Source organism: Rana temporaria, chromosome 8 (genome assembly GCF_905171775.1).
Source record: "Rana temporaria chromosome 8, aRanTem1.1, whole genome shotgun sequence".
Taxonomy (NCBI): Eukaryota; Metazoa; Chordata; class Amphibia; order Anura; family Ranidae; genus Rana; species Rana temporaria.
In genome coordinates this window covers 164,262,451-164,289,340 of record NC_053496.1, presented here as the reverse complement: position 1 = coordinate 164,289,340, position 26,890 = coordinate 164,262,451, and the positions used below count along the sequence as shown (strand labels likewise).

Here is a 26,890-nt window from a genome sequence, read left to right as displayed (position 1 = left end):
AGAGCCGCAGATGACCCCTTCATCAGGCATGTATTGGGGCGCATGGATGGGGGGCTGATGTGATGGGGGACTCTCATGTAGAGGGGGCCTCTGATGTGATTGGGGCCTTTGGTGTGAAGAAGGGACTCTGACATGATGGCGGGACCTCCAACATGATGGGAGACCTCTGATGTAAAGGGGACTTCTGAAGTAATTTCATCAAGGTAGTTCTATACATTGTCCCAGGCCCAGGTTTCCCATAAGTAACATTTACATTTTAGACTGAGATTTTGAATACTTTTTAGGGTGCCCCCCCCCCCCATCTGATTGCTGGACAAAAAATCCCTATCTAAATGCTCATTTGTACTCACCTTAAGCTATGGTCATGCATTGCCACAACCCCAAGTCTTCTCTTCTATTTGCTTTCTGCTTGGGTTTTTAACTGCCTTCATTATGTAGACTTCCTATTGGATGTCCAGGGGTCGGGACCTGTCATGATCCAGAAGAGGACTGACATCAAAGGGGGGGAGTATGGGACTGTCAAAATGGTTTTGCAGTCCCCCAGAGTTGGCAGTGGCAAGAAAACTGGAAAAGGTGAGTGTATCGGTCATTACAAGGTAAGGGAGAGGGGGTGGGATGTAGGGTTGAGAATTTATTTTTTAGACGAGAGCTGTTTAGCTACTGGACTGAAAATGTATCTCCCGTTGGTACGTCCACCTATTTTGGGATGTATCTAGTTACCTCTGCTGATTTACTTGACCTTTAATGCCATCCATTTCATGTAAGGATCAGAACAATTTTCACTTTCGTTTTTCTTACACACATTCCTGAAAAAGGGTGTGTTCCTCATTACCGGGACACAATAACTCTATAGGAAATGTCATCCACTAGAGAGTATTTCCTGATAAATATTTGTAGATTGTGTTTCTACATCATGTTTGTTAACAGTCTTTTGTTTAGTTGGATTATGCAAGTAAGCCAATAACTTATCAGTGTATATATAGAGGTATGTTGGAGATGTTGTGCTACACCTGATTCAGATTTCTAACTGCGTATGTCGGTGAGTAAAATTACACGATCAGGTACTATTTGAATTATATTTATATGATTCTATTTCTACGTGCTGTAGCTGCAACACAGAATAAATCCTGAAACCTCTTTCTAACCATTTAAACATGCACTCCAACATGGGATGGTTTCCAGATGGTGACAAGAGTAGATCATGCTCTGTTGGAAGCCTGTGTGATGGGGTTACAAAGCAGGAGCAATGAATCCTGTCACCCTTAACAATTAGTGTTTCAGAAAAGACCTTCATGGCAGGATCATCAGGGGTTATTTTACGGAAAACTGCTGATTTGAGAAAATTTAAAATTACTTTTAAAATTACATTAAAATTTAGAAATGTATTATAATATTTTAGTGATTGAGTTTACATTTACGGTCACATTTTTTTAGTTTACTGATTCTTTAGATGGTTTAGTTAGTTTGAATTTGGCTTAAAGTCAACATATACTTTGCCCATTCCAATTTGATGTGGTTGAAGCTTATACAAGGACCAAATCTGTAGATATTTGTGGTGAGGCCCCATAGCCAAACCAATAAAGGGGCCCCCCATTAACTTTAATCTGGAAGACTATTCCTCTAGTGATACAAAATACTAACTGTTATTATAGCAGTTGTATAGAGCAGCCATGCCCAACCAGGGTTCCTCCAGAGATTGCTGAGGTTTTCTTGAGCTGTGGCTGATTGACCTTCCATCTGATTTTGCATTATAGTTCCAGGTCCACTGCCACAATGTCCAATGCCATTTGGCAGAATCATCAGTATAATGCCAATTAACTTTTTTAGCTGTTGGTAAGTGTGCCATTCTGACCACCAATGTAAAGAGCATTCTTCCCACTGACCACCAATGTAAGGAACATTCTTTCCATTGACCGCCAATGTAAGGGACATTCTTTCCACTGGGAATTCTTCCCAATTGTAAGGGGCATTCCTCCCAATGATCACCAATGTAAGGTAAATTTTTTACACTGATCACCAATGTAAGGAGCATTCTTCCCACTGATAACTACACATGTGCACACTGAAATACTTCATTTCGGAATTTAGTTTTCGTCTGAAAAACAAATTTACTTAGTTACCCTCGAAATTTGTTTTTATTTCTTTTGTTTCGTTAAAAAATGCATTCGTCGGAAAATCCAAATTAATTAAGGTTGAATCTGTCATTGAAGGCTTATGGTTTTCCTTCGAATGTTCTAAGAAGATTCGACGGAGCAGCTAAAATGTACGACGCCACAATCGTACATTTCCGGTGGAATGTTCCGCCAACAAGCTATAGTAGAATTCTAATGTTGTATGACACTAGTAATAATTATATTTATAAATTATTATTACTAGTCAACCAACATTCAAATTCTTCTATAGTCTATGAGCCGAGCATTTGACCGTAAATGTACGATTGCGGCGTTGTACAGTTTAGCTGCTTGTCAAATCTTCTTAGAACTTTCGACAGACACCATAAGCCTTCAATAACAGATTCAACATTTGTATGATTTTGTCTGCTTCGTCGAATCTTCGTCGTTCATGTCGAATGGTCGACCTCAACACTGTCTCTCAATGTAGAATAATCTTGGACTAATAGAGTTAGGTTAGGCACATTTGACCACAGGTTCGATAGACCCAAGATTTCTATTGTCAGCATCATGTTGAATATCCCATCTATATCGAACTGTTGTAGCAATGAAAACGGATCTTTTGGATTTCGAATTCTGGGCGTTAATTTTCGTTTGTTAAAACGATAACGAAAATACCCGAAATTCGAACGAAAATGCATTTAGGCGAAAACGAGTGCACATGTCTGATAACCAATGTAAGGAACATTCTTCCCACTGATAACCAATGTAAGGAACATTCTTCACACTGATCACCAATATAAGTAATATTCTTCTCAATGATCACTAATGTAAGGGGCATTCATTCCAATGATCACCAATGTAAGGGACATTCTTCTCAATGATCAGTAGATGGACCAATGTAACTAAATTAAATCTGCAATACCGAAACTTTAGCTTTAAGCCCTTGATATAAGCCCTAGGTTACAGATATAACCCTAAGGCCTCGTACACACGACAGAGTTTCTCGGCAGAATTCACCGAGAAACTCGGTCAAAACCCGGATTCTGCCGAGAAACTCTGTCGTCTGTACAGTTTTGGCTCGATGAAGCCGCCGAGGAACTCGACGAGAAAATAGAGAACATGTTCTCTATTTTCTCGTTGTCCTCGTTGTTCTATAGGAGAAGGCGGCCCGCCGAGCTCCTCGGCGGCTTCATCCCAAAACTCGACGAGGCCTAACAGATGGTGCTCATGCCTGGTGATATTCAGGCACCTAGCATTGTGCCATAAAAGGTAAGATAATGAGACCCATACTCTACTGTAACAAAAGCATCAGTTTGTCTCTGGTGGGTGAACAGTATGGCAGAGGAGCAAACAGAATGTGAATTTAAGCTTCGGGGGAAGCAATTGCCTGCCCTAGATGTCCTAGAGTCATGTTAGATGTCTTAGCTTAGCCCTAGATATCCTAGGGTAGTCTTAGATGTCCTAGAGTAGTCCTAGAGCAGTATAATCGCTTATATACCATTATTATTACCTCAAAATGTTTTTTTTTCTCCCCTGTAGACCGGCTGCATTTGGAGTATGTCAATCTTCAAGGTTCTTGGTCTACTTCTGCTCCATGTGGCTTTAGTTACTCCAGGTGTACAGATATGCCAAGACCCTGATGAGAATGCCTACTCAATCATCACATGTGGCGCTCCCGGGAGGGATGGTCTACCAGGCATGAATGGAATAAATGGATCGAAAGGGGAAAAGGGCGAACCAGGTAAAAATAGACACAATTTTATTACAATTTAAGACCTGTAGCCCAAGCCAGACCACAATCCAGCAGGTGGATTCTGGAGGCTAGTAAATGCCCCTGGAAGTAGTACCAACACAAGACCCTGTATGTGACAAATTCAATCAAGAAGAGCTGATGTCAAAAGTACAGGAAGAGCCTGTCTTAGTAATGTAGGTTTATTGTCCTCAGGGATTCTGGTCATCTTGACACAGTCTTCCTTAAAATCTATACATGTTTGTAGTTAAAAAAAAAAAAAAACATAGTTGGACCTCTTTGGACATGTCTAATAAATTGAAAGTCTGAAATGGATCAGTTTTGCTCAGCAGACTCTGCGCTTTTGTCTAAAATTGATTTGGACCTCTATAGAGTTGTCAAATCACTTTTATATTCTTTTGGGGACATAAAATGCATAATGTCCTCCATTTATGGTTAACCAAACTGCTGAGCTGTGAAGGCATTTAAAGAGTTACCTATTAATAAATTTGATTTTGGTAATTTTTTTGCCCTTTCACAGGCATGCAGTTTTTAGGCTTGACATGTTTAGCATCTATTTAGTTGACACTACCTCATCTTTTATTTTATCTTATTTTTTTTAATTAAATTGCCTTTGTGTTCATTAAAATGTATTTTTTGTGTATTAGATCGTTGAGGTGGGCCTCATTAAAATGTTGCCATGGGGCCCCATGAGCTGTAGTTATGCCCCTGCTTAACTTGAAAAATGATATCTGATGGGAGGTCCACATTAGCTCTTTGCATGTATTTCATAATTAGGTCTGCCTGGAACACCGGGGAAAACTGGACAAACTGGACCAAGAGGAGAGCAGGGGCCAGCAGGACCAAAGGGAGAAAGAGGAGAGAGAGGAGCTTCAGGTAATCTCTGAACTGTAAATTTCCTGCCAACTCAAAAATTAAATCCATGGTATAGAAGTTTTCATTGGTGGAAAACAGGAGAAACCGCTTTCAATCCTTAGATTTCAGTTATTTTAATCATTGTGGCTCAACATCACATGTGCACATTAATTAGTGCAGTCTGCATGCAAATGCAGTCTGCCTAGGAACATCCACGCCTCCAGACTGACATTCATCCATCAAATAATTCTGATATTTGCATACCTCCCAACTTTTGAACTTCAGAATGAGAGTCACTTAAGGGAGGAAGCGACTGGCAGCACTATACATGCACAACGGCAAATGTGGGTGTGGCCAAACTTGTAACAGTGGAAGGGGCTTAATGAGTACAGAGTACAGGGTTTAGGAGAGTGCTACATACAGAGTGCAGGGTTATGAAGTGTGTTATGCACAGGGTGCACGGCTCAGGATAGTGCTAGGTACAAAGTGCAGGGTTCTGGAGTGCATTACTGTATGTACAGGAAGGTGGGATCTGGAGTGTGCTATGTACAAATGCAGGGCTCTGGATAATGTTATGCACAGGGTGCAGGGTTTTGTAGTGCACTATGTACAGAGTGCAGGAGAGTGCTAGGCACAGTGAAGGGTTCTGGAGTGCATTACCTGCAGAGTGCAGGGTTCTGGAGTGCATTATGTACAGAATTCAGGGTTCTGGAATGTTTTACGTAGAGAGTCCAGGGGTCTGGAGTGTGTTACGTACAGAGTGTAGGGTTCTGGAGTGTGTTACGTACAGAGTGCAGCGTTCTGGAGAGTGTTACGTACAGAGTGCAGAGTTTTGGAGTACGTTACGTACAGAGTGTATGGTTCTGGAATGTGTTACCTACAGAGTGCAGGGTTCTGGAAAGTGTTATGTACAGAGTGCAAGGTTCTGGAATGTCTGATGTACAGAGTGCAAGGTTCTGGTGTGTGTTACATATAGAGTGCAGGGTTCTGGAGTGTGTTACATACAGAATGCAGGGTTCTGGATTGTTACGTACAGAGTGCAGCGTTCTGGAGTGTGCTATGTACAGAAAGGTGGGTTCTGGAATAATGTGGGACGGATGTTACTGGCGCAAATGGAAAAAACAAATTTGTTCTATGGCCCCGTACACACGAGAGGATCCATCCGCTGGAATTGATCCGGCTCCAGCGGATAGATCCCCTGGTGTGTACAATCCAGCGGATCTGTTACCGCGGATTTTTATCCCCCGGGATGGATTTCAAGCGGATAAAAATTTTAAGACATGCTTTCAAATCTATCCGATTGAATCCATCCCAACGGATTGACCCGCTGGTCTGTACAGACTCACCGGATCAATCCGTCCGAATGGATCCCCCGCATGCGTCGTAATGATTCGACGCATGCGTGGAATTCCTTATATGACCGCGTCGCGCACGCCGCCGCGTCATCATCGCGGCGACGGCGCGACACGTCATCGCGATGGGATTTCGGCGCGGATTTCGATCCTATGGTGAGTACACTCTATCGGATCCAAATCCGTTGGACCGTATCCGCGGATAAATCCTCTCGTGTGTACTAGGCCTATGTTGGATGGTTTGCTGCAATCAAAAAAATGTGCAAGTCACTCTATGGTGGCTCGCCCAAAGTATAATTAATGTAGTATATGGATTGCGCTACCCTGGTGGGTGACCTACATCCCTCTGATCATGTGCAATTATTAGCACCTATAAATATCACCTTGTGCTATTCCACCACAAGTTTTTACTATTAAATGACAATCCACCGTGGATCTATATGAAAAAATAAATAAAAAATTCTTAACTCAAAAGAAAAAAACACATAAATATACCATGCACGTGTTAATGTGTCTAAATAGTGTTCTTTACATTTAAAAAAGCGTGCACTACCCTGCCACGGGTTCACAAAGAATATCGTGTCACCAATCCACAAACAAATATATATAATAACAAGTAAAAAAATAATAGATATGTGGGGGAGAATTCCTATATGAATCCTCTTCCCTTTAATACTGTATAATATAAGAGTCCCAATGTGATAGCCAAGTGCTCCTAGGAAATAAATGTTCCTCCTGTGGGGTGTTCAAAAACAACGCGATTTCACCACTTCCATGATTATCCCATCACCGTTAAAAATGGCCACTCACCAGATCCTACTCAAAAAATGCCTTTGGTTCATTCCCAGGATAACCACTCCTATTATGCGTCACCACAGCTGTCAAATGTCTTGGGTATCATAGTATGGTCTCTCTTTCTCTATAAAAGCTCACAGAAAAAGAGTGCCCCTCATAGTGTAATAGGTAAAAGAATTTATTAGTTTAAAATACAACGCATATATTGCACTCACATTTTGTTGTGCCTGTATGCCGGCACCAAGCTTCTCCAGCCGTGTATGCAAACATGTGAAAGAAAAAGTGTACCTCTCTCGTATTTCCCCCGAGCCTTTCTTGCGATCGGCATATTGTCCTGTGGGTATCAGCAGCCTCTACGCGTTTCGCAAATGAAGCTTCCTGATTCCTATATGAAAGGATTCATATAGGAATTCTTCCCCAAATATTTATTATTTTTTTACTTGTTATTATATGTATTTGTTTGTGGTTTTGTGACATGATATTCTTTGTGAACCCGTGGCAGGGTAGTGCATGCTTTTTTAAATGTAAAGAGCACTATTTAGACACATTGGCCCGGATTCAGAGAGCAATTGCGCCTGCGTAACCATAGTTACGCAGCGCAATTGCTGACTTGCTCCGGCGTTACGAATGCTCCTGATTCAGGAACATCGTAACGCCGACTGCAGCCTAAAATCTGCGTGGCATAAGGCTATTATGCCACGCAGATTTTAGGCTGCATTCTTGCGATGACCGCTAGGGGGCGATCCCATTGTGCTCAGTGTATAGTATGCAAATTGCATACTAACACCGATTCACAATGTTGCGCGGGCCCTGCGTACGCAAGTTACGGAGTTTCCGTACGGCGTCTTTAGCGTAAGGCTGCCCCTTCTTAATAGTAGGGGCAGCCAATGCTAAAGTATACCCGCCGTTCCCGTGTCGTGAAATTTGAATTTCACGTCGTTTGCGTAAGTAATTTGTGAATGGCGCTGGACGCCATTCACGTTCACTTTGAAGCAAATGACGTCCTTGCGACGTCATTTGTCGCAATGCACGTCGGGAAAGTTTCCAGACGGAGCATGCGCTCTACGCTCGGCGCGGGAGCGCGCCTAATTAAATGATTCCCGCCCCCTACGGGATCATTTACATTAGGCGCCCTTACGCAGGGCAAGTTTACACAGCGCCCCCGCAATTTACGGAGCTACTGCTCCGTGAATCGCGGGTAGCGCAGTAAATTTGCGGGGGCGCAGGCAAAAACGCTGCCCTGTGCCTCCGTAAGAAAGGGGCAAATTCTACCTGAATCTGGGCCATTAACACGTGCATGGTATATTTATGTGTTTTTTTCTTTTGAAGAAAGACATTTTTATTTTTATTTTTCACAAGGTGATATTTATATGTGCTAATAATTGCACATGATCAGGTAGATGTAGGACACCCACCAGGGTTCTGGAGTAAGTTGTACACAGGCTGCAGGATTTAAGAGAGCGCTAGGTACAGAATCCATTCATCTATTCACCTCTCACTATTGCACCTCTCCTCAGCCATAACCTCTACACACACACAAATACATGCAAACACATACAAACACACACTCAAATACAAACATACAAAACACACACAAATACAAACATACAAACACACACACATATGCACTTTAGAGTTGATTTTTTTATTGTCTACACATAACATTGCACATTATATATTGTTCATAATTTATGTTGTATCCACTAGTGCGTAAAGACCGCTTCCTTTCCACTGCTTACACAACTGTAGGGTTCTTTTGAAGGCTTATGAGGAGAGGTTATTTGCACCACAGGTCCTGTTAGCAGGGATGGACTGGCCATTGGGACTACCGGGAGTTTCCCTGGGTGGCCGATGGCTCAGTGGGCCAGCTTCAGTGACAGCAGACCGCCACCCCCTCCGCTCCTCTGTCTCTCCCTTCCCACAGCGCTCACCTCCTCTCCCTCCCCGCAGCGCTCACCTGGGGGGAACAGAGAAGCAGGGGGAGGACCAGAGGAGCATGGGGAAGGGGACAGACAGCTGACTCAACAGCTATGGCCTGGGAGTTTCTCACTTCTGCCTAATCTTGTCCCATAAGGGGGGGAACCAAACTGATTCTTTGCCCCGAGAGAAATAATGTCTAGTTTTCCCACTGGTACTGCCTATAAAAGTACCAGTACCAGCCGTTTTACTCTAATAAAGTAGAACGGCTAGTGGCTAGTGAAGGGTGAGAGGGGGCTTGGGTGGCCGGGGGGGGGGGTGCGGGAGTTGTCCTGCCACCATGGGAGAGACCTGTCAAAGTGGGCCAGTCTGGATGAAGTCCAGGGCCAATTTTTTGTCCCAGTCCAGCCCTGCCTATTAGAAACTTGTTGGGGATGAAGAAGAAACCAGGGAAGTAAAAAACCAAGCAGATTAAACTAAAGCTTTTACTCTTTCTTGACTAATTAGGCCCTCCTGGATTACAAGGAATTTCTGGACCAACTGGAGCAAAAGGAGAACAAGGAGCCAATGGGGCACCAGGTAACTGGGAACTTTGCCCAATAAAGTGAACCCTCTCTGCTTACATGAATGATTTGTATGACTTTAAATGAAACCACAGAGAGGAATATATGCACCATAGCTGGATGTGAACTGGTATAACTGTGTTTGCAATATTTATTATATTCTATTACAGGTTATATGGTATGGAGGCTGGGTCTGTAAAATAGGCGCTTGGGCATCAGTGTTTATGAGAGCGCTTATTAGAGATAATATGGCAAATCAGGGATATTTTTAGGTCTGCAATATTGGCCATTTGGCAGCTATTGGTAAAAAGGGACTTTTCCAGCATCTTTATTTAAAGCGGGAGTTCACCCATAAATGCTGTTTTTGCTCTTTTACCCTTAGATGTATGCTCATTTAGTCTAGGGGAATCGGCTAGTTGTTTTAAAATTCGAGCATTACTTACCGTTGTAGAGGGCGATCTTCTCCGCCACTTCCGGGTATGGGTCTTCGGGAGTGGGCGTTCCTTCTTGATTGACAGTCTTCCGACAGGCTTCCGACGGTCGCATCCATCGCGTCACGAGTAGCCGAAAGAAGCCAAACGTCGGTGCGGCTCTATACTGCGCCTGCGCACCGACGTTCGGCTACTTCCGGAAAATCGTGACGCGATGGATGCGACCGTCGGAAGCCTTTCGGAAGCCTGTCGGAAGACTGTCAATCAAGAAGGAACGCCCAGTCCCGCAGCCCATACCCGGAAGTGGCGGAGAAGATCGCCCTCTACAACGGTAAGTAATGCTCGGATTTGAAAACAACTAGCCGATTCCCCTAGACTAAATGAGCATACATCTAAGGGTAAAAACAGCTTTTTACCGGCGAACCTCCGCTTTAGCCCTAGCAACTAGGAGGGCTAATTGCTCTCATTGAACTAACACAGGAAAAGTGCACAGGACAGCTTTGAATGTCTGACATAATCAATGGGCATTGTTTTGCCTTGTTGAACAGATAATAAAACACTTTGATTTAGTTTGGCCTGTTACAAATGCAATTAAAATAAGAGAAGTTCATTTTTAGGGTTTACCAACATTTTGAGAGGTCTCATATTAGAATAAATAAGATGAATGTAGGCTATTTCTAGGTCTGCAATATAGGCCCTTGGGCCCCGATGTTCATGGGGGGCTTATTCTAGGGCAAGGGTCTCCAAACTATGACCCTCCAGTTATTCAGGAACTACAAGTCCCATCATGCCTAGTCATGTCTGTAAATTTTACAATGCCTCATGGGACGTGTAGTTCCGCAACAGCTTGAGGGCCATAGTTTGGCGATCCCTGTAGGTGTAATGTTTTAAAGGTGGCTATCATTAGATCTGCAACATTATCTACTGGCCACCAAATTAGAGTTGGGTGGGTGGTATGGATGGGGGCAACTAAAGTTTTGCTATAGGGTCCTGGAATTTGTAGTTTGCATTTAAGTTTTTTTGGTAAATACTATTTTAGCAATCCTTGTTGCAATATTTTTGTTGTATAGAAATATTTTTCTATATATTATTCTATCTTTAATTCATTTGGTCACTGTATTGCATGGCTTTTTAGGAGCACCTGGTACACTAGGGGTTGCCGGACCAGCAGGCCCAAAAGGAGAAAGAGGAAACAGTGGGCCTTCAGGTAAATAAGGAACATATTGTTTGTGTACATAAGGGAAATTAAAACTAATTTCTTGTTTTTCTTCCATTAATGCTATCTCACCAAACTCTGCTGTAACTCAAAACCCACTTTCAGCAAAAAAATCTTTTGCTTTGGATAGAACAAGGGAAGGTCAGTGTGAGGTACACATTGTCAGTCTAGGGCAATAGTCTGAAAACTGCGGCCCCGGGGCCGAATGTGGCCCTTTGCATGCTTTTATACGGCCCTTGAGGTATTATTCCCTCCACTGTCAGCAACAGTAGGGCATAACTCGTGCCACTGGCAATAAGACACTATTCTTCCCACTGAAACCAACGATGGAGCACTATTCCTCCCATTGAAACCAATGATGGAGCACTATTCCTCCCACTGATACCATGGATGGGACACTATTCCTCCCACTGACACCATTGATGGGACACTATTCCTCCCACTGACACCATCAATGGGACACTATTCCACCCACTGACACCATCGATGGGACACTATTCCTCCCAATGACAACATCAATGGGACACTATTCCTCCCACTGACACCATCGATAGGGCAATATATCTCCCACTGATACCAACGATAGGGCCCTATTGCTCCCCCTAATACCGATGATGGGGCACTATTCTTCCACCTAATACCGATGGTGGGGCATTGTTTAGTCCCGCTGACACCAGGACATTTTCTTGCCCCACTGGTCACAGTCCGGCCCCCTTAAAGTTAGGACAGTAAACTGCCCCTTTATTTATAAAGTTTGGAGACCCCTGGTCTAGGGTGACCACATTTCCAAACTGACATTCAGAGACCCCTCCCCCCAGCATGCAACGGTCGGTAACGTCACAAGGGGGCGGTGCCACCATGTGATGTCACCGGGTGGCCCCGCCCCTTGCTGATTTAAGAAATGTCACTCGGCTTACAATGCAGTCGGTGGATGGCCGTGTTTGAGAGTGGAGTGGAGGTTTATATGCAACTTTAGTGCGTTACATAGAAAAAAGGATTTGTTTCATGTATGTTAGCCTGACATTACAGTTGCAGGCAGCCACTTAGATTCTATGGCCCGGATTCACAGTCAGCGGCGCACATTTATGCCGCCGTAGCATATCTCCTGTATGCTACGCTGACGTAGCGCAGAGAGACAAGCATGGAATTCACAAAGCACTTCCTCCCAAAACTACGCTGGGTTTCCAAGACGTAAGTGGGCGTAAGTGGAAGTGGGCGTGAGCCATGCTAATGAGGCGTGACCCCATGCAAATGATGGGCCGAGCGCCAGATAGATACGTATCACCAACTGCGCATGCGCCGTCCCGTGGACTCATCCCAGTGCGCATGCTCACAAATACGTCGGAACAACTGCCTAAGATACGCTGGATCGCTGCCTACGGCGTGAACGTAACCTACATCTAGTCATATTCACGTCCAACGTAAACTACGTAAAACACGTCGGCTTGTGTTCCCTGGTGCAGACCTTTGCATGTATGCTGCTAAGTGACACCTCCTTTATGGGGCTTCACTTTACGCCGGACGTATGCCTGCGTCGGGTGCACGTACGATCGTGAATCACTGTATCTTCCTCATTTGCATATTTGAATAGAAAATCAATGGGAGCGCCAAATGCGTCCAGCGTAAATATGCACCCACTCTACGCCGGCGTAGGCAAGTTACGTCGGTGGAACGAAGCCTGTTTTTAGGCGTATCTTAGTTTTGTTGGCCCGGTGCACAGATACGACAGCACATATTTGCACTTATGCAGCGTATCTCGAGATACGTCGGCGCAAGTGCTTTGTGAATCCGGGCCAATGAATGTAAATGTTCTTTCAATGTTCGGCTAACATACATTAAACAAATGCTCTTTATATCTAAGGCACTAAATTTACATATAAAAAAAACATACTTTAGAAAAAAATTAAAACTCTAAAATGAGCTTCCCCTACTCGATATGTACAAATCCATGCACAATACTAAATTCAGCCATAGGGAACTACTGGTACTTAATGTCTGTAACACACTGAGGAGTAGGGATGAGCCGAACACCCCCCGTTCGGTTCGCACCAGAATCGTCGAACAGTCCGAACGTTCGTGCGAACATTTAGAACCCCATTGAACAATTCCTTTAAATATCGTATCTGCTGGGTGTCTATAGTATGCCTGTGATGTGGCACGTGTTTAGAACTGTCCCTGCACAAAATGAGATTACTATAAGAAAAAAGTAATTTAAAACTGCTTGCGGCTTTAATGTAATGTCTGGTCCCTGCAATATGGATGAAAAGCATTGAGAAAAATAGCACAGACACAGACAGTACACACACCACGTAGCTTTAGGTGCACACTGCAGAGGATACAGACAGTACACCACGTGAGAATACTGCAGCTAGCACAATCACCTGCCTGCCTGTCAGTAAATTAGGAAGAGCGGATCTAGCTAAACTATACAGTGTATAAATATATATACAACACCTAGGATGCATATATATCCTCTACACACTGTAATTCGAACTGACTAGCCTGCCTGCCTGCCTGCTCTATCTAACTCAATTGAAATGACACTGTCTCTCTCTCTCTCTCTCTCTCTGTCTCTATCTTTAACCACTGCCGCAACACACTACACAAGGCCGACTTGCAGGCGGTCTTTTATAGTGTGGGGCGTGTCCTAAACACCCTGGCTTTGGCCAATTATAGCTCTCCGTTTTTTGCAAGTTTTGTTTGGCCAAGCATGCGGGTCATAATGCAGGCTTGGCTAATCATCAGCCAGTAATGCACTGCGATGCCGCAATGAATTATGGGCCGTGACACGCCACTCGAAATTGGCGCGAACGGCCCGTAACGTTCTTATTTCGACGAACTGTCTAACATACGATATTTCGAGTCGAACGTGAGTTCGACTCGAACACGAAGCTCATCCCTACTGAGGAGAAGGACTGAGCACTGCAGCGTCCAGTATTCGGCCCACGGCTCTTCCTTTGTGAAAGTGCCCAACTAGGAAGGGGAGAGGTTTTTACAAAACAGACATAAGCGACAGTAAAATAAAAGGGTTAAAAAATGAAAAAATAGTTAAGAAGAGTCTGGTTCCAATGGTAAAATTAGTGCCCCCAGCCATTTGTGCAAAGCTAACTACACCCAATCAAAAGGTCCGAGGGGTGTGTTGTAGGTGTGCTGGAGTGATTGACAATTCTGCGGTCATGCAACACTGCTCCCAAACAAAAGCTTTATAATTTTTTTGAGACAAATAAAGCTTTCTTTTGGTGGTATTTAATCCACCACTGGATTCTTTTTTTTTTTTATAAATAAAACAAACAAAAAAAATAATGAAAATGTTGAAAGAAAAAGTTTTTCTTAGTTACTGTTATAACATTTTGTAACTAAGTAATTTTCTCCTTCACTGATTTGTGCTGATGAGGCTTAACTGATGGGCACTGATGAGGCTTAACTGATGGGCACTGATGAGGTGGCACTGATGAGGAGGCACTAATATGCAGCACTGATAGACACTGATAGGTGGCACTGATGGGCACTGATAGCTGGAACTTATGGCCACTGATGGGTGGAACTTATGGACACTGATTGGTGGCACTGATGAGAATGCACTGCTGGGCACTGTTGGGGCTACACTGATAATCAGGGCACTGATCATCAGTGCCCTCAATTCCTGTGCAGATCTCTCCAGTAAGGAAATGCCGCGAAACGACTCTCCTCTTGTCACACGCTGTCAGCGTGTGGAGAGGAATGCTGATAATCGGCCTTTCCTTATTTACATGTGATCAGCTGTGGTTTGACACAGCTGAACACATGGGTAAAGAGCCTTGTGATCGGTTCTTTACAGGGATTGGTAATGCCCCGTGTCTCAGGGTCAGAACCCACCGCCGATCATAGAGCCACTCGCCTCCATGGTCGCACATGCGTGACAAGAGTGGAAGGGCGTCATATGATGTGCTCCTAGAACGAGAGAGCCACTACCTGCCCATCATTTGACAATATGGTAGGCGGGAGGCAGTTATTGCCCACAGTCCTGAGTAAGTCTATACTTTATTTTCATAGGACAATGCTCCACAGTCAGAAAAGCATCATATCCTTCATCAGAAGAAACTTATGATTTGTAAGAGATACAACTTGATATGCTGTATACAGTATCTGATGTATATTTCTCCTAGGAGGTCTAATTAGTCCTACTAGCATTCTAGTAGTGAGAGTGGTGTTCTCTACTAAATGAATGTAACTACTTTTTGGGAACCTCATTAGGGTAAAAATGATAGAAAATTTATGAAATTTAGTTCTGGGGAGTTCAGCTCGAAATCAGTAAAGGTTACTACATTAGCCTCATAGTTACCATATTTTCCGGCATAAGAGACAACCTTTTACACTTAAAAATATGACTAAAAAAAGGGGGGTCATCTTATACACCGGATGCAGACTGCAGGAGGCGCCTCCTCGTGGTGTTCCGTGATTTCCCAGAAGAACTGAACACAGGCTCTTCTGGGAAACCGAGTGTTCCACCTATCACGGAACAGCACAAGGAGGAGGCTTTGAAAAAATGGACGCCCGCAGTCTGACTCACTCTGCCAGACATAATGAAGATCGGCGAATTGAGGTGAGGCAATGGCACAGTGAGGCAATGGCACAGTGAGGTGAGGTGAGGCAATGGCACAGTACGGTGAGGTGAGCCAATGGCACAGTGAGGTGAGGCAATGGCACAGTGGGGTGAGGTGAGGCAATGGCACAGTGAGGGGGGGAGGGGGTCATCTTATACGGCGAGTATATCCCAAAACCCAAATTTTAGCTGGAAAATTAGGGGGTCGTCTTATATGCCCATTCACCTTATACGCCGGCAAATACGGTATATATTTCTTAAACTGCACAACAGACCATATACAATGGGACCATTTTAGGACAGGGCCTTAGTAGAAGTCCTTAGAAGGCAGATGTCTCAGCATTCTCTTGCACTGGAATGCCCTTTGTGAAATATGTGCCTTCCATGACTGCTTAGCGAAAACAGGATATTCTAATCTGACTGTTTTACCGATTTTTGAATCTTGGATAAAAAGCTACCCCCTCAATTTGAGGTTCATCACACCTTATTATCATCACTGTGAGAGCCTCTGTTTTTATTGCTGTCTGTGTCCCTAATAGTTAAATTCATCCCTCACTTTTCATGACAAGAAGTCATGGGAAATCAATTTTCTTTAGGGTTAAATGGGTTCTAGAAAATGGGATCTGCACCTATTGAATAGATACAGTATAACACAATGCTTTCAATGGTAAATGTAATAGACCAAACGAGAGTGAGAGGACAAAAGATTGATCACCAGCATGGCCTGTGGTCTCTCTGCAAAAGATTGTCCCCATTACTGAGTTGCCAGTCCATGTTCTGTACTGTGTCTCTGTATGGAGGTGGCCACCTTGCTACAGGCAGGGCTTTGCTTTCTTGTGGCAGGGCCTTCAGCAAGGAGAAAAGTGAGTAGCACAGTGGTAATATCATCAAATCTCACTCCCTACCTGGTGACATAGTTAGAGGCAGCAGTGCCTTACATTTCACACTGCAGATATACAGTTATTGGGCAGTAGGTGCAAGAATGCCTAGACACCCTCACACATCCATTAGCAGAAAGTAAACAGACAGCCTATCATCAATGCATTTGTTTAAAATATTGATCTTCGACCAACAGATATTCATAGGCTACAATTTATTTTGACCTTTTTCTGCACAGATTATTTATAGTTTTAACTGTATGGGTTTTGTTTAATTATCTCTTTCAATAAATATGTTCTATAACTGACAGGACCCCAAGGACCGAAAGGGGAAAGAGGAGACAGCGCGGCTCCAGGTAACAGGCCATGTAATTTGTTCCTTACATAATCACATATTACATTGATTTCATTCCGTATTAAACGGTTAGGCCAGGTTCACATCTGCAATGTTTGGTCTGCTTTTCTTTAGCGCATTTCTTAACTTGTTTTGTAGCATGTCTGCACACCTGTAAGAAGTGGTCTGAGTAGCCCCTTTCAGTCACTGGCATTGTTAAGACTGGATCCCCCCCTTGTGGCACCAAGTGTGCCTTTGCAAACTAGGCACACGCTGTGCCTGTGCTGTCTTTCTTTCAGTAGGGTTATTATGGTTGTTGTGCTCCCTGCCTTTTCCTTTTTCTGGGTAGGACTTTGGAACGGCAACGTCTCCTGGCTTTCTCCTATGGGCACAATATAGCAGTTGTTGTCATGCTTCATTTGTTACTGTGGCATCCTTCTCTACTGCTGTGGAGATCATGAGTGTAGGGGTGCAGACTGGCGCTGATTGACTTTAGGCAGTCCCAGTGTGTTTGTTCGGGTGCCCCCCGTTGAGAGAGATTTCAGTACAGGAATAGTAAAGACACAGGAACACAATGTATCTGAAATCATTCTCAACAAGGGATAGTACAAAAGAACAATAATTTCAGTGATCCTGGTCTGTGACACTCGTATCACACAAACAAATTATCTTACACTTTATGCGATAGAAAAAGAAGCGCAGGTTTTAAACACAATGGGGCAGATTCACAAAAGAGATATAACGGCGTATCTCCTGATACGCCGTCGTATCTCTGAGATACGAAGGTCGTATCTATGCACCTGATTCATAGAATCAGGTTACGCATAGATCTCCTTAAGATCCGACAGGTGTAAGTGACTTACACCGTCGGATCTTAGGCTGCAATTCTAGGCCGGCCGCTAGGTGGCGATTCCATTGCGGTCGGCGTAGAATATGCAAATGACTAGTTACGCCGATTCACGAACATACGCTTTGCCCGTCGCTGTAAACTTACGTAGTTTCCGTAGAGATATGCGGAATAAAACTAAACCTGCCCTCTAGGTGGTCTAGCCAATGTTAAGTATGGCCGTCATTCCCGCATCGAAATTTAAATTTTCGCGATTCTACGTGAATCTGCCCCAATGAGACTCCCAGTCATATCTCCTTCCTGGAAAGAGATTAAGTTTCCCTGAAACTTTTAAGGTGTCTCCCTGAGACACAATTGAAAAAGATTGAACACGATGTATCTGAAATCATTTTCTAACTTTACTGATAATATTAAGACAGTTATATGCATTACAAAAAAGGGCAGGAAACGAAATACATTAATTTGGGTAAGAAATAAAGAATTATTATGTTGGCAATATGTGATTGGTTAATACAAATACTACGTACATGTTCTGTAAAGATAATATATTATGGCTTACTCGTTAAAAACAGACTTCTATTAATTAAAAAAGCTTAGTAAGTGAAAAAACAACAGCTGCATAATATAATTGGGAAAGGAGGAAACATTCCTAACAATGTGTAAGGAATATTTTGCATGTGAACCTTAAATTTTAAATAATAAAGTACAAGATAGGGAAAATATAGATACAAAATATATAATACAGTTTTAGCAATTAAAAAGGAATGTCTCACATGTAATAGAATATATAAAAACAACACCTGTGAGAACAATAACAAAAAGGAAAGATACATTTCTAGCAATTAGTAAGGAATGTTTTGCATGTATAATCTTTTGTTCAGAGATAAAAACTACAAGAAATTATGTATGTAAGGCCTTTTAGAATTCTACTAATAATGAGTGAAATAACACTGGCTCTAAAAGTCTTAACCCCTTACAATCATGTGTAACAGTTAAGGAAGGACACTAGCTTTAGAACCTTAAACCCTTACAATGAGTACCCCTCTGGGGGCCATATATTCACTAGCATGGCAGATCTTAAGAGCAAGGAAAAAAGATCAGATGGTCTTGATAGCTCAAGCTCAGCTGTTAGCTCTAATATTGGTGGTAGTTTACCTACTCAGGACTCTTGTAACCTTTACTCTGATGGTTTCTCGCCTTCCTATTAAAATTCCTGAGCTCAGAGCAATTCAGATGTCTCCACTTTCATGAGGTCGCCCAATAAATGTAAGATGATACCATGGCCATGGCCTACATCAGCCACTAAAGAGGTATCAAAAGTCATGCCACGCAAAAGAAAGCTGGCTTGATCCTTTCTTGGGCAGAACTGCAGGTTTCAACCTTGTTCTTAGTAAACATCCCAGTCATGGAAACTTGCCAGGCAGACTTTCTCAATTGTCAGCATTGGGATCCAGAAGAATGTTCCCCCCCTTCCAGAGGTATTTCAAGCTTGTAGCCACAGGTGGTGGACACAAAACATAAATCTGCTACTGTCTAGATTCAACGTCAAACTGGACAGGTGTTTGCCAGGTCCAGGGACCCCCATGCCTTTGCAGTGGACTTTCTGGTGACATTCATTGGTTTAGCCTTTCTTTTCCTCTAGATCCTCGCTCATCTAATCTGTAGGATTGAGTTGAAGGGCATTCTGGTGATTCTTATTGCATTGAATGGATCATCTGTACCAAAAGCATAGTTTTCCATCTTGCTTCTCAGTCACTAGCTTTAGTAGCATGACTGTGGAAGTGAGGGTCCTGAGAGACAAGGGCCATTTAGACTTTGTCATCCTACTTTCTTGTGCGAGAGTCAAGAAACTATCATTCCAGAAAGTAGTCTGTGTGATGCATCCTGTCTTTCCTCCAGTCTCTTCTGGATTAGCATTTGGCTTGGAGTACCATCAAATGCCAAATCTCATGCCGCGTACACACGATAATTTTTCAGCATGAAAAAAAAAAACAATGTTTTTCAACTTCATCATTAAAACGACGTTGCCCACACACCATCATTTTTAAAAAATTATCTAGCAAAGCGCGGTGACGTACAACACGTACGACGGCACTATAAAGGGGAAGTTCCATTCGCCTTTGGGCTGCTTTAGCTGATTCCGTGTTAGTAAAAGACGAATCGCGTTTTTTTGTCTGTTACAGCGTGATGAATGTGCTTGCTCCATTATGAACGGTAGTTTTACCAGAACGAGCGCTCCCGTCTCATAACTTGCTTCTGAGCATGCACAGGTTTTTTAACATCGTTTTAGCCCACACACGATCATTTTTTACAACCCGAAAAACTACATTGTTTAAAACGACGTTGAAAAATGCAGCATGTTCGAATTTTTTTTTTGTCGTTTTTCAGAACCTGAAAAATGATGTGAAGCCCACACACGATCATTTAAAATTACATTTTTTAAAAACGACTTTTTTTTTAATGCCGAAAAATTATCGTGTGTACGTGGCATCAGACTTGGCCTCTCTTTTTCAGAGACCTTTGGACTCTTACACCTTTGTACAGGGACTAGTCCGAAATTTTTCCATCTGTGGACTTTCTGGTGTCCATTTAGGGTCTTAAACTGGTCATGTGAGAAGCTGGATGATTTATGGGTTAGCAGCCTTATCCTATAAGGAGGCATTCTTACTATTGCACAAGGACAAAGTAATCTTGAAACATAAGTCCACCTTCTTCCTAAATGCGGCCTCTGCTTTCCACCTTATGCAGGATATTTTCCTTCCCTCTTTATATCTTGCTCCAAAACATCCAAAGAAAAGTCCTCTGTGCACACTCAATGGTCCCTCTAGCAGCAGTGGTTTGTAGACAGGTGTAACAGCATAGTGCCAATCTAGTAACACAGTTAAGAACTGGTAATTAGCAGGGTCACCAGCCTCAGCAGCCCTGGCTCTCCATTTGAGAATTTCCTTATCAGGTAGTTTCCAAAAAAATTTAGCTGCTCAAGCTCACCCTACTTCTGGGGCTTGTAGTCCCACATAGTTCTTCTACTAATGTATCTACCTTCCTGTGAGCTAAATCCCCTATTACTCTTTGACCCCCTCTTCCATACTCAACTGGCTGTTACGACCCTGATTCTGAGAACACTCTGTCTCAAGTTTAGACTCCAGCTGTAGAGGCCTATCAGAATTAACCACCAGCTCACTCTCACTGAACTATAAGAGTATGGGGTCTATATCATCATATCCTCTGATTGGAGCAAAACATGTAGTAATAGTTTAATACTTGTTAAACTATGTTGTATCTTTTATCTAGAAAATAACAAGGATAAGTCTTTAGTAGGTGCTTTCTGCATATATAGGTAGTGAACTTGAGTCATGTAGAAAATTAGCACTCTTGATATAACACATAGAAAGAACCCCAATATAATTAGAGCAAGTATCTCAATAGTTAATATGCATTCTGAGAGAGAGAGAAGGAGACAGTCCTGAGTATGGATAGCAACACTATCTATGTGGCAAAATAGTCTATATACACATGCAGTTTAAGGGGTAGTGTGGACCAGGTCTCTTTGCACAGGAGTAGATGGTATTTCCAAATATGCAGTAATATGGTCTATATACTCATGCAGTTTAAGAGGTAGTGTGGACCAGGTCTGTTTGCACAGGAGCAGATGGTATTTCCAAATATGCAGTAATATGGTCTATATACTCATGCAGTTTAAGAGGTAGTGTGGACCAGGTCTGTTTGCACAGGAGCAGATGGTAATCCCAATATGCAGTAATATGATCAGAATATACTTGCGGTTAGGAGGTAGTCCAGACTGGGAAAGTTAGCACAGGTGCTGATGGTATCTCCTTAGCAGTATGCAGCGGTGGTGGTCCTTCTATCCAGTATAGCAATGAGATTTGGATCCAAGTGTCCCACAAAGGGGGAACTTCAAGGTTGCTGTGGGTTGGTGGAGGGTCTCCAGGTGGCGGCAGGGTCCAACAGGAATATTCCAACAACCTGCCGCCAGTGCTGGAGGTTTAAATAGCCCGGTCTCCCATCCACGCCGAGCGCCACACACTGGAACGCACTTCCGCGTTCCAGCGTGGAGCGCAGACGTCCGCGTACCGGAAGTGACGCGGATGTCTTCTTGAATGGAGCGCAGCTGTCATTGCAGGTAAAGCTGCGCTCCTTGTACACAAATTAACGCTAATAGCGTTACATACTCCCCTCCTCAAGGGGGCCCATCCGGGGCGCCTAATAGGAGATGGTTTATCAGGATATTTGTGATGGAACTGCTTAATGAGTCTAGGGGCATGAATATCTGATGAACGTTCCCAGGAATCATCTGTGGGAGAATAGCCTTTCCAACGAATCAAGTATTGAATGGAAGAACCTCTCCTCCTAGAATCCAAAATCTTCTCTACTTGATATTCAGTCTCACCAAAAACTTGAACTGGTGGAGGAGGTTGTGGATCTCTGTTTGGAAAAGGGTTTGGTTTGTAAGGTTTAATTAATGAAACATGGAAGGATGGATGAATCTTCCAATCGGAGGGTAAAATTAATCTGACAGCATTATTATTGATGATGTGGGAAATTGGAAAAGGTCCCGTGTACTGACGGCCAAGTTTCTTTGAAGGAATCTTGAGTCGTAAATTCCTAGTAGATAACCATACCAAATCTCCAATCTTATATGAAGGGGGTTTTGTTCTATGAGAATCATAATACTTCTTTTGTCTAATCTGTGCATCTTCAAGATTAGAACGGAGAGTATCTAGAGTATCCTTTATGGTTGATAAAAGATTCTGAACAGCAGGGACATTAGTTGAAGGAAAAGTAGACGGTAAATTATTAGGATGAAAACCATAATTTGCGTAAAAAGGTGAAAACTGGGAGGATGAACTGGAGGCGTTGTTGTAAGCAAATTCTGCATGTGGAAGTAAATGAAACCAGTCGTCTTGAAGATGAGTGCAGTAACAGCGCAGATATTGTTCCAGTGTTTGATTTACCCGTTCTGTTTGCCCATTAGTTTGGGGGTGATAGGCGGTAGACATGCGATGATCTATTTGTAGAGTTTGACAGAGAGCTTTCCAGAATCTAGAAATAAATTGTGAGCCTCTATCTGAAATGATCTGAGATGGTAAGCCATGAAGTTTAAGAATATTGGATATGAAAGCCTTTGCAGTCTCTTGAGAGGTTGGTAACCTCTTCAAAGGTACAAAATGGGCCATCTTTGTTAGAACATCAACTGTGACCATGATGGTGTTTGTTCCATTTGACCTTGGGAGGTCAACTATGAAATCCATAGAAATAATGTCCCAAGGTCTATTTGGTATTGGGATAGAAGTTAATAGGCCATAGGGAGGTTTTCTAGAATGTTTGTTGGTGGCACAGGTCTGACAAGAATTAACATAGTCCTGAACTGTCTTTGTGAGATTTGGCCACCAGTAATTTCTCTTGACTAAATGAAGGGTCTTAGTAATTCCAGGATGTCCTGCAAGTGGAGCATCATGAAGTTGTTTTAGTAACATAAGTTGCAATTTTGGTGGAACATATATCTTGTTGTTAAAAGTTAATAGTCCGTTAGACTCTTGTTGTAAACCCATAGGTAAATGAGATCTCTCTTTAGTAAGGGTTTGAATAAGCAACTTATTAAAGGTCATAGTAGTACCCAGAATCCTATTGGATGGAATAATTGAAAGTGGTGGAATCTCCAATGTTTGTTCTTCATGCATACGAGACAAAGAGTCTGCTTTAGTATTTTGAGTACCAGGAAGGTAGGAAATAACGAAATTGAATCTATCAAAAAATAGACTCCATCTGACTTGACGGGCAGAGAGAGTTTTGCAAGATTTTAAGTGTTGTAAATTTCGATGATCAGTGAGGATGGTGATAGTATGTGTTGAACCCTCCAGCAAATGTCTCCAGTTAGAGAGAGCATCTCTTATTGCTAGTAATTCTTTCTCACCAATAGGATAATTTTTTTCCGCTGAGGAGAGTGTCCTGGAAAAAAAAGCAACTGGATGTAGTGGTTCTGATAATGTTGGTTGTTGGGAGAGTACAGCGCCGAGAGCAAAATGCGAAGCATCTACTTCTAATGTGAAATGGTATGATGGATTTGGCAATTGAAGAATAGGAGCTGAAGTGTAACTATTCTTGAGTGTGTCAAAGGATTTCTGTGCATCCTCAGTCCAAACAAAAGGTATCTTTGAACTGGTTAAGCTGGTTAGTGGTCTCACAATAGCTGAAAAGTTTTTTATGAACTTTCTGTAGTAATTTGAAAAGCCGAGAAATCTCTGAAGAGCTTTCCTAGTTTGTGGTGAAGGCCAGGACAGAATGCAATCTACCTTAGATCGATCCATCTGAACTCCACTAGGAGTAATCTGGTATCCCAGGAAGGAAATAGTAGTTTGATTGAATACACACTTTTCAAGTTTTGCATACAAAGAGTGTGTCCTAAGCCTAGCCAGAACCCAGCGCACATGTTTGTGATGTTCATCCTGATTCTCAGAATAAATTAAGATGTCGTCCAAATAAATTACAACGCAAATATCAAGTAGATCATGAAAAATATCATTAATGAACCACTGAAAAGTTGCTGGAGCGTTACATAAACCGAAAGGCATTACACAATACTCAAAGAGTCCATATCGGGTTTTGAAGGCAGTTTTCCATTCGTCACCCGAACGGATTCTGATCAGATTATATGCACCTCTGAGGTCCAGTTTTGTATAGATCTTGGCGTTCTGTAAACGCTCAATGAGTTCTGGAATGAGTGGTAATGGGTATCTATTTTTTATAGTGATATTATTGAGAGAACGATAATCAATGATTGGTCGGAGTGAACCATCTTTATTCTTTACGAAAAAGAGAGCTGCACTTGCTGAAGAGGTGGAGTTCCTAATAAACCCCTTTTTGAGATTCTCATCGAGGTACTCTTTAAATGTACAAGCTCTGGTTGTGAGAGGGGGTAGATTCGAGCAGTAGGGATAGGACTGTCGGGGATGAGGTCTATGGGACAGTCGTAAATTCTATGTGGAGGAAGTTTATCTGCATTAGTCTTACTGAATACATCAATGAAGTCATGTAAATATTCAGGTAGGTCATGTGGAATGGCGTCAGAGAAAGAGATGATACATGGCGAATAACAGAACTCTTTACAATAATCAGACTGCAAAGAAATTGATTTGGTGGACCATAAAAAAATAGGCTGATGGAGAAGCAACCATGGAAGGCCTAGAACAATGGGAAAGACAGGTGATGAAATAATATCAAATTTGAGGGTCTCAGAATGACCAGTGGCACATGTAACCTTTAGGGGAGATGTCTGAGATATAACAGGACCATGAGTTGAACTGGACCCATCAATAAAAGTGAGTGACACTGGATTTTGCTTAAACACACAGGGGATTTTATTTGATTCTACAATACTTGAATCTATAAAGTTGCCGCAGGCTCCGCTGTCGACCATTGCTTCAATGGAAATCTCTTCTTGATCCCACTGTAGAGTAAGAAGGATAAAGATATATCGATTAGATGTGGAAAGGGATGAGTCTAATTTATTAATGTGGGAAAATTTACCTTCAGAGTTTTTCTTAAGTAGAGGACAGGTAGAGACAATGTGGTCTGGAGCTGAACAATAAAGACATAGATTATTGGCTCTACGGCGTTGCTTTTCTGCTGGAGTCAAAGGTCCTCTTATAGTTCCAAGTTCCATTGGAGACTCTTTTGAAGGCGATCTGAATCTCCTGAAGGAAGTGACTGGGTATGTATTTGCACGTTCCGCCTTTCTCTCACGCAGACGATGATCAATAGTCACTGATAGGTGCATGAGATCTTCTAGAGTATCAGGGAGCACAACGCGAGCAAGCTCATCCTTCATGGCCTCTCATAATCCCAAACGAAATTGATTTCTAAGAGCAATATCTGACCATTGGGTCTCCCTGCTCCAGCATTTAAATTCTGAAATAAAGTCCTCCACAGGCCTCTTTCCCTGTTTGAGGGTTCTGATTGAATTTTCAGCTGTTAGCTGTTTGTTAGGATCTTCATATAAGAGAGACATCTCATTAATAAAAGTATCAAAAGCTCCCAAAAGATCTCCATGTTCTTCTATGTATGTATCAGCCCACACTCTGGGTTCACCTCTGAGATAGGTAATTAAAGTGAGAATCTTTATTCTATCAGAGTAATAAGTGCGCGGACGTAATTCATACATCAAACGGCATGAACTAATGAATTGTCTATAATTCTTCCTTTCACCAGAAAAAAGTTCTGGTGGGCAGACCTTAGCTTCAGGTCTGTCTCTAGCTTGTGCATGATTCAGATTGCGTAAGGTATCATTCTGAACACGCAATTCATTCATGTTAGCAGTAAGGTTATCCACTCTTTGAGAGAGTGTAACTAAATGATTTGCAAGTTCAGCTGGATCCATCTTGAATGTTCCTTTTTTCTTTTTAAGGGTTGGAATATTATGTTACGACCCTGATTCTGAGAACACTCTGTCTCAAGTTTAGACTCCAGCTGTAGAGGCCTATCAGAATTAACCGCCAGCTCACTCTCACTGAACTATAAGAGTATGGGGTCTATATCATCATATCCTCTGATTGGAGCAAAACATGTAGTAATAGTTTAATACTTGTTAAACTATGTTGTATCTTTTATCTAGAAAATAACAAGGATAAGTCTTTAGTAGGTGCTTTCTGCATATATAGGTAGTGAACTTGAGTCATGTAGAAAATTAGCACTCTTGATATAACACATAGAAAGAACCCCAATATAATTAGAGCAAGTATCTCAATAGTTAATATGCATTCTGAGAGAGAGAGAAGGAGACAGTCCTGAGTATGGATAGCAACACTATCTATGTGGCAAAATAGTCTATATACACATGCAGTTTAAGGGGTAGTGTGGACCAGGTCTCTTTGCACAGGAGTAGATGGTATTTCCAAATATGCAGTAATATGGTCTATATACTCATGCAGTTTAAGAGGTAGTGTGGACCAGGTCTGTTTGCACAGGAGCAGATGGTATTTCCAAATATGCAGTAATATGGTCTATATACTCATGCAGTTTAAGAGGTAGTGTGGACCAGGTCTGTTTGCACAGGAGCAGATGGTATTTCCAAATATGCAGTAATATGGTCTATATACTCATGCAGTTTAAGAGGTAGTGTGGACCAGGTCTGTTTGCACAGGAGCAGATGGTAATCCCAATATGCAGTAATATGATCAGAATATACTTGCGGTTAGGAGGTAGTCCAGACTGGGAAAGTTAGCACAGGTGCTGATGGTAT

At 42.5% G+C, this 26,890-nt stretch overlaps 1 protein-coding gene across 1 annotated transcript in view; it reads left to right on the top strand.

Moving 5' to 3' along the window:
• The first annotated feature begins 936 nt into the window (after nucleotides 1–936).
• The window catches only part of LOC120909334 (pulmonary surfactant-associated protein D-like), a 31,896-nt gene continuing 5,942 nt past the window's right edge, over nucleotides 937–26,890 (top strand). Inside the window, exons 1-6 of the mRNA XM_040321088.1 lie at nucleotides 937–1,039; nucleotides 3,654–3,855; nucleotides 4,642–4,740; nucleotides 9,291–9,362; nucleotides 10,913–10,984; nucleotides 16,765–16,809. Of these exons, the coding sequence (XP_040177022.1) occupies nucleotides 1,034–1,039; nucleotides 3,654–3,855; nucleotides 4,642–4,740; nucleotides 9,291–9,362; nucleotides 10,913–10,984; nucleotides 16,765–16,809 (496 nt within the window). The 5' untranslated portion in view covers nucleotides 937–1,033. The remainder of the gene's footprint in view (nucleotides 1,040–3,653; nucleotides 3,856–4,641; nucleotides 4,741–9,290; nucleotides 9,363–10,912; nucleotides 10,985–16,764; nucleotides 16,810–26,890) is intronic.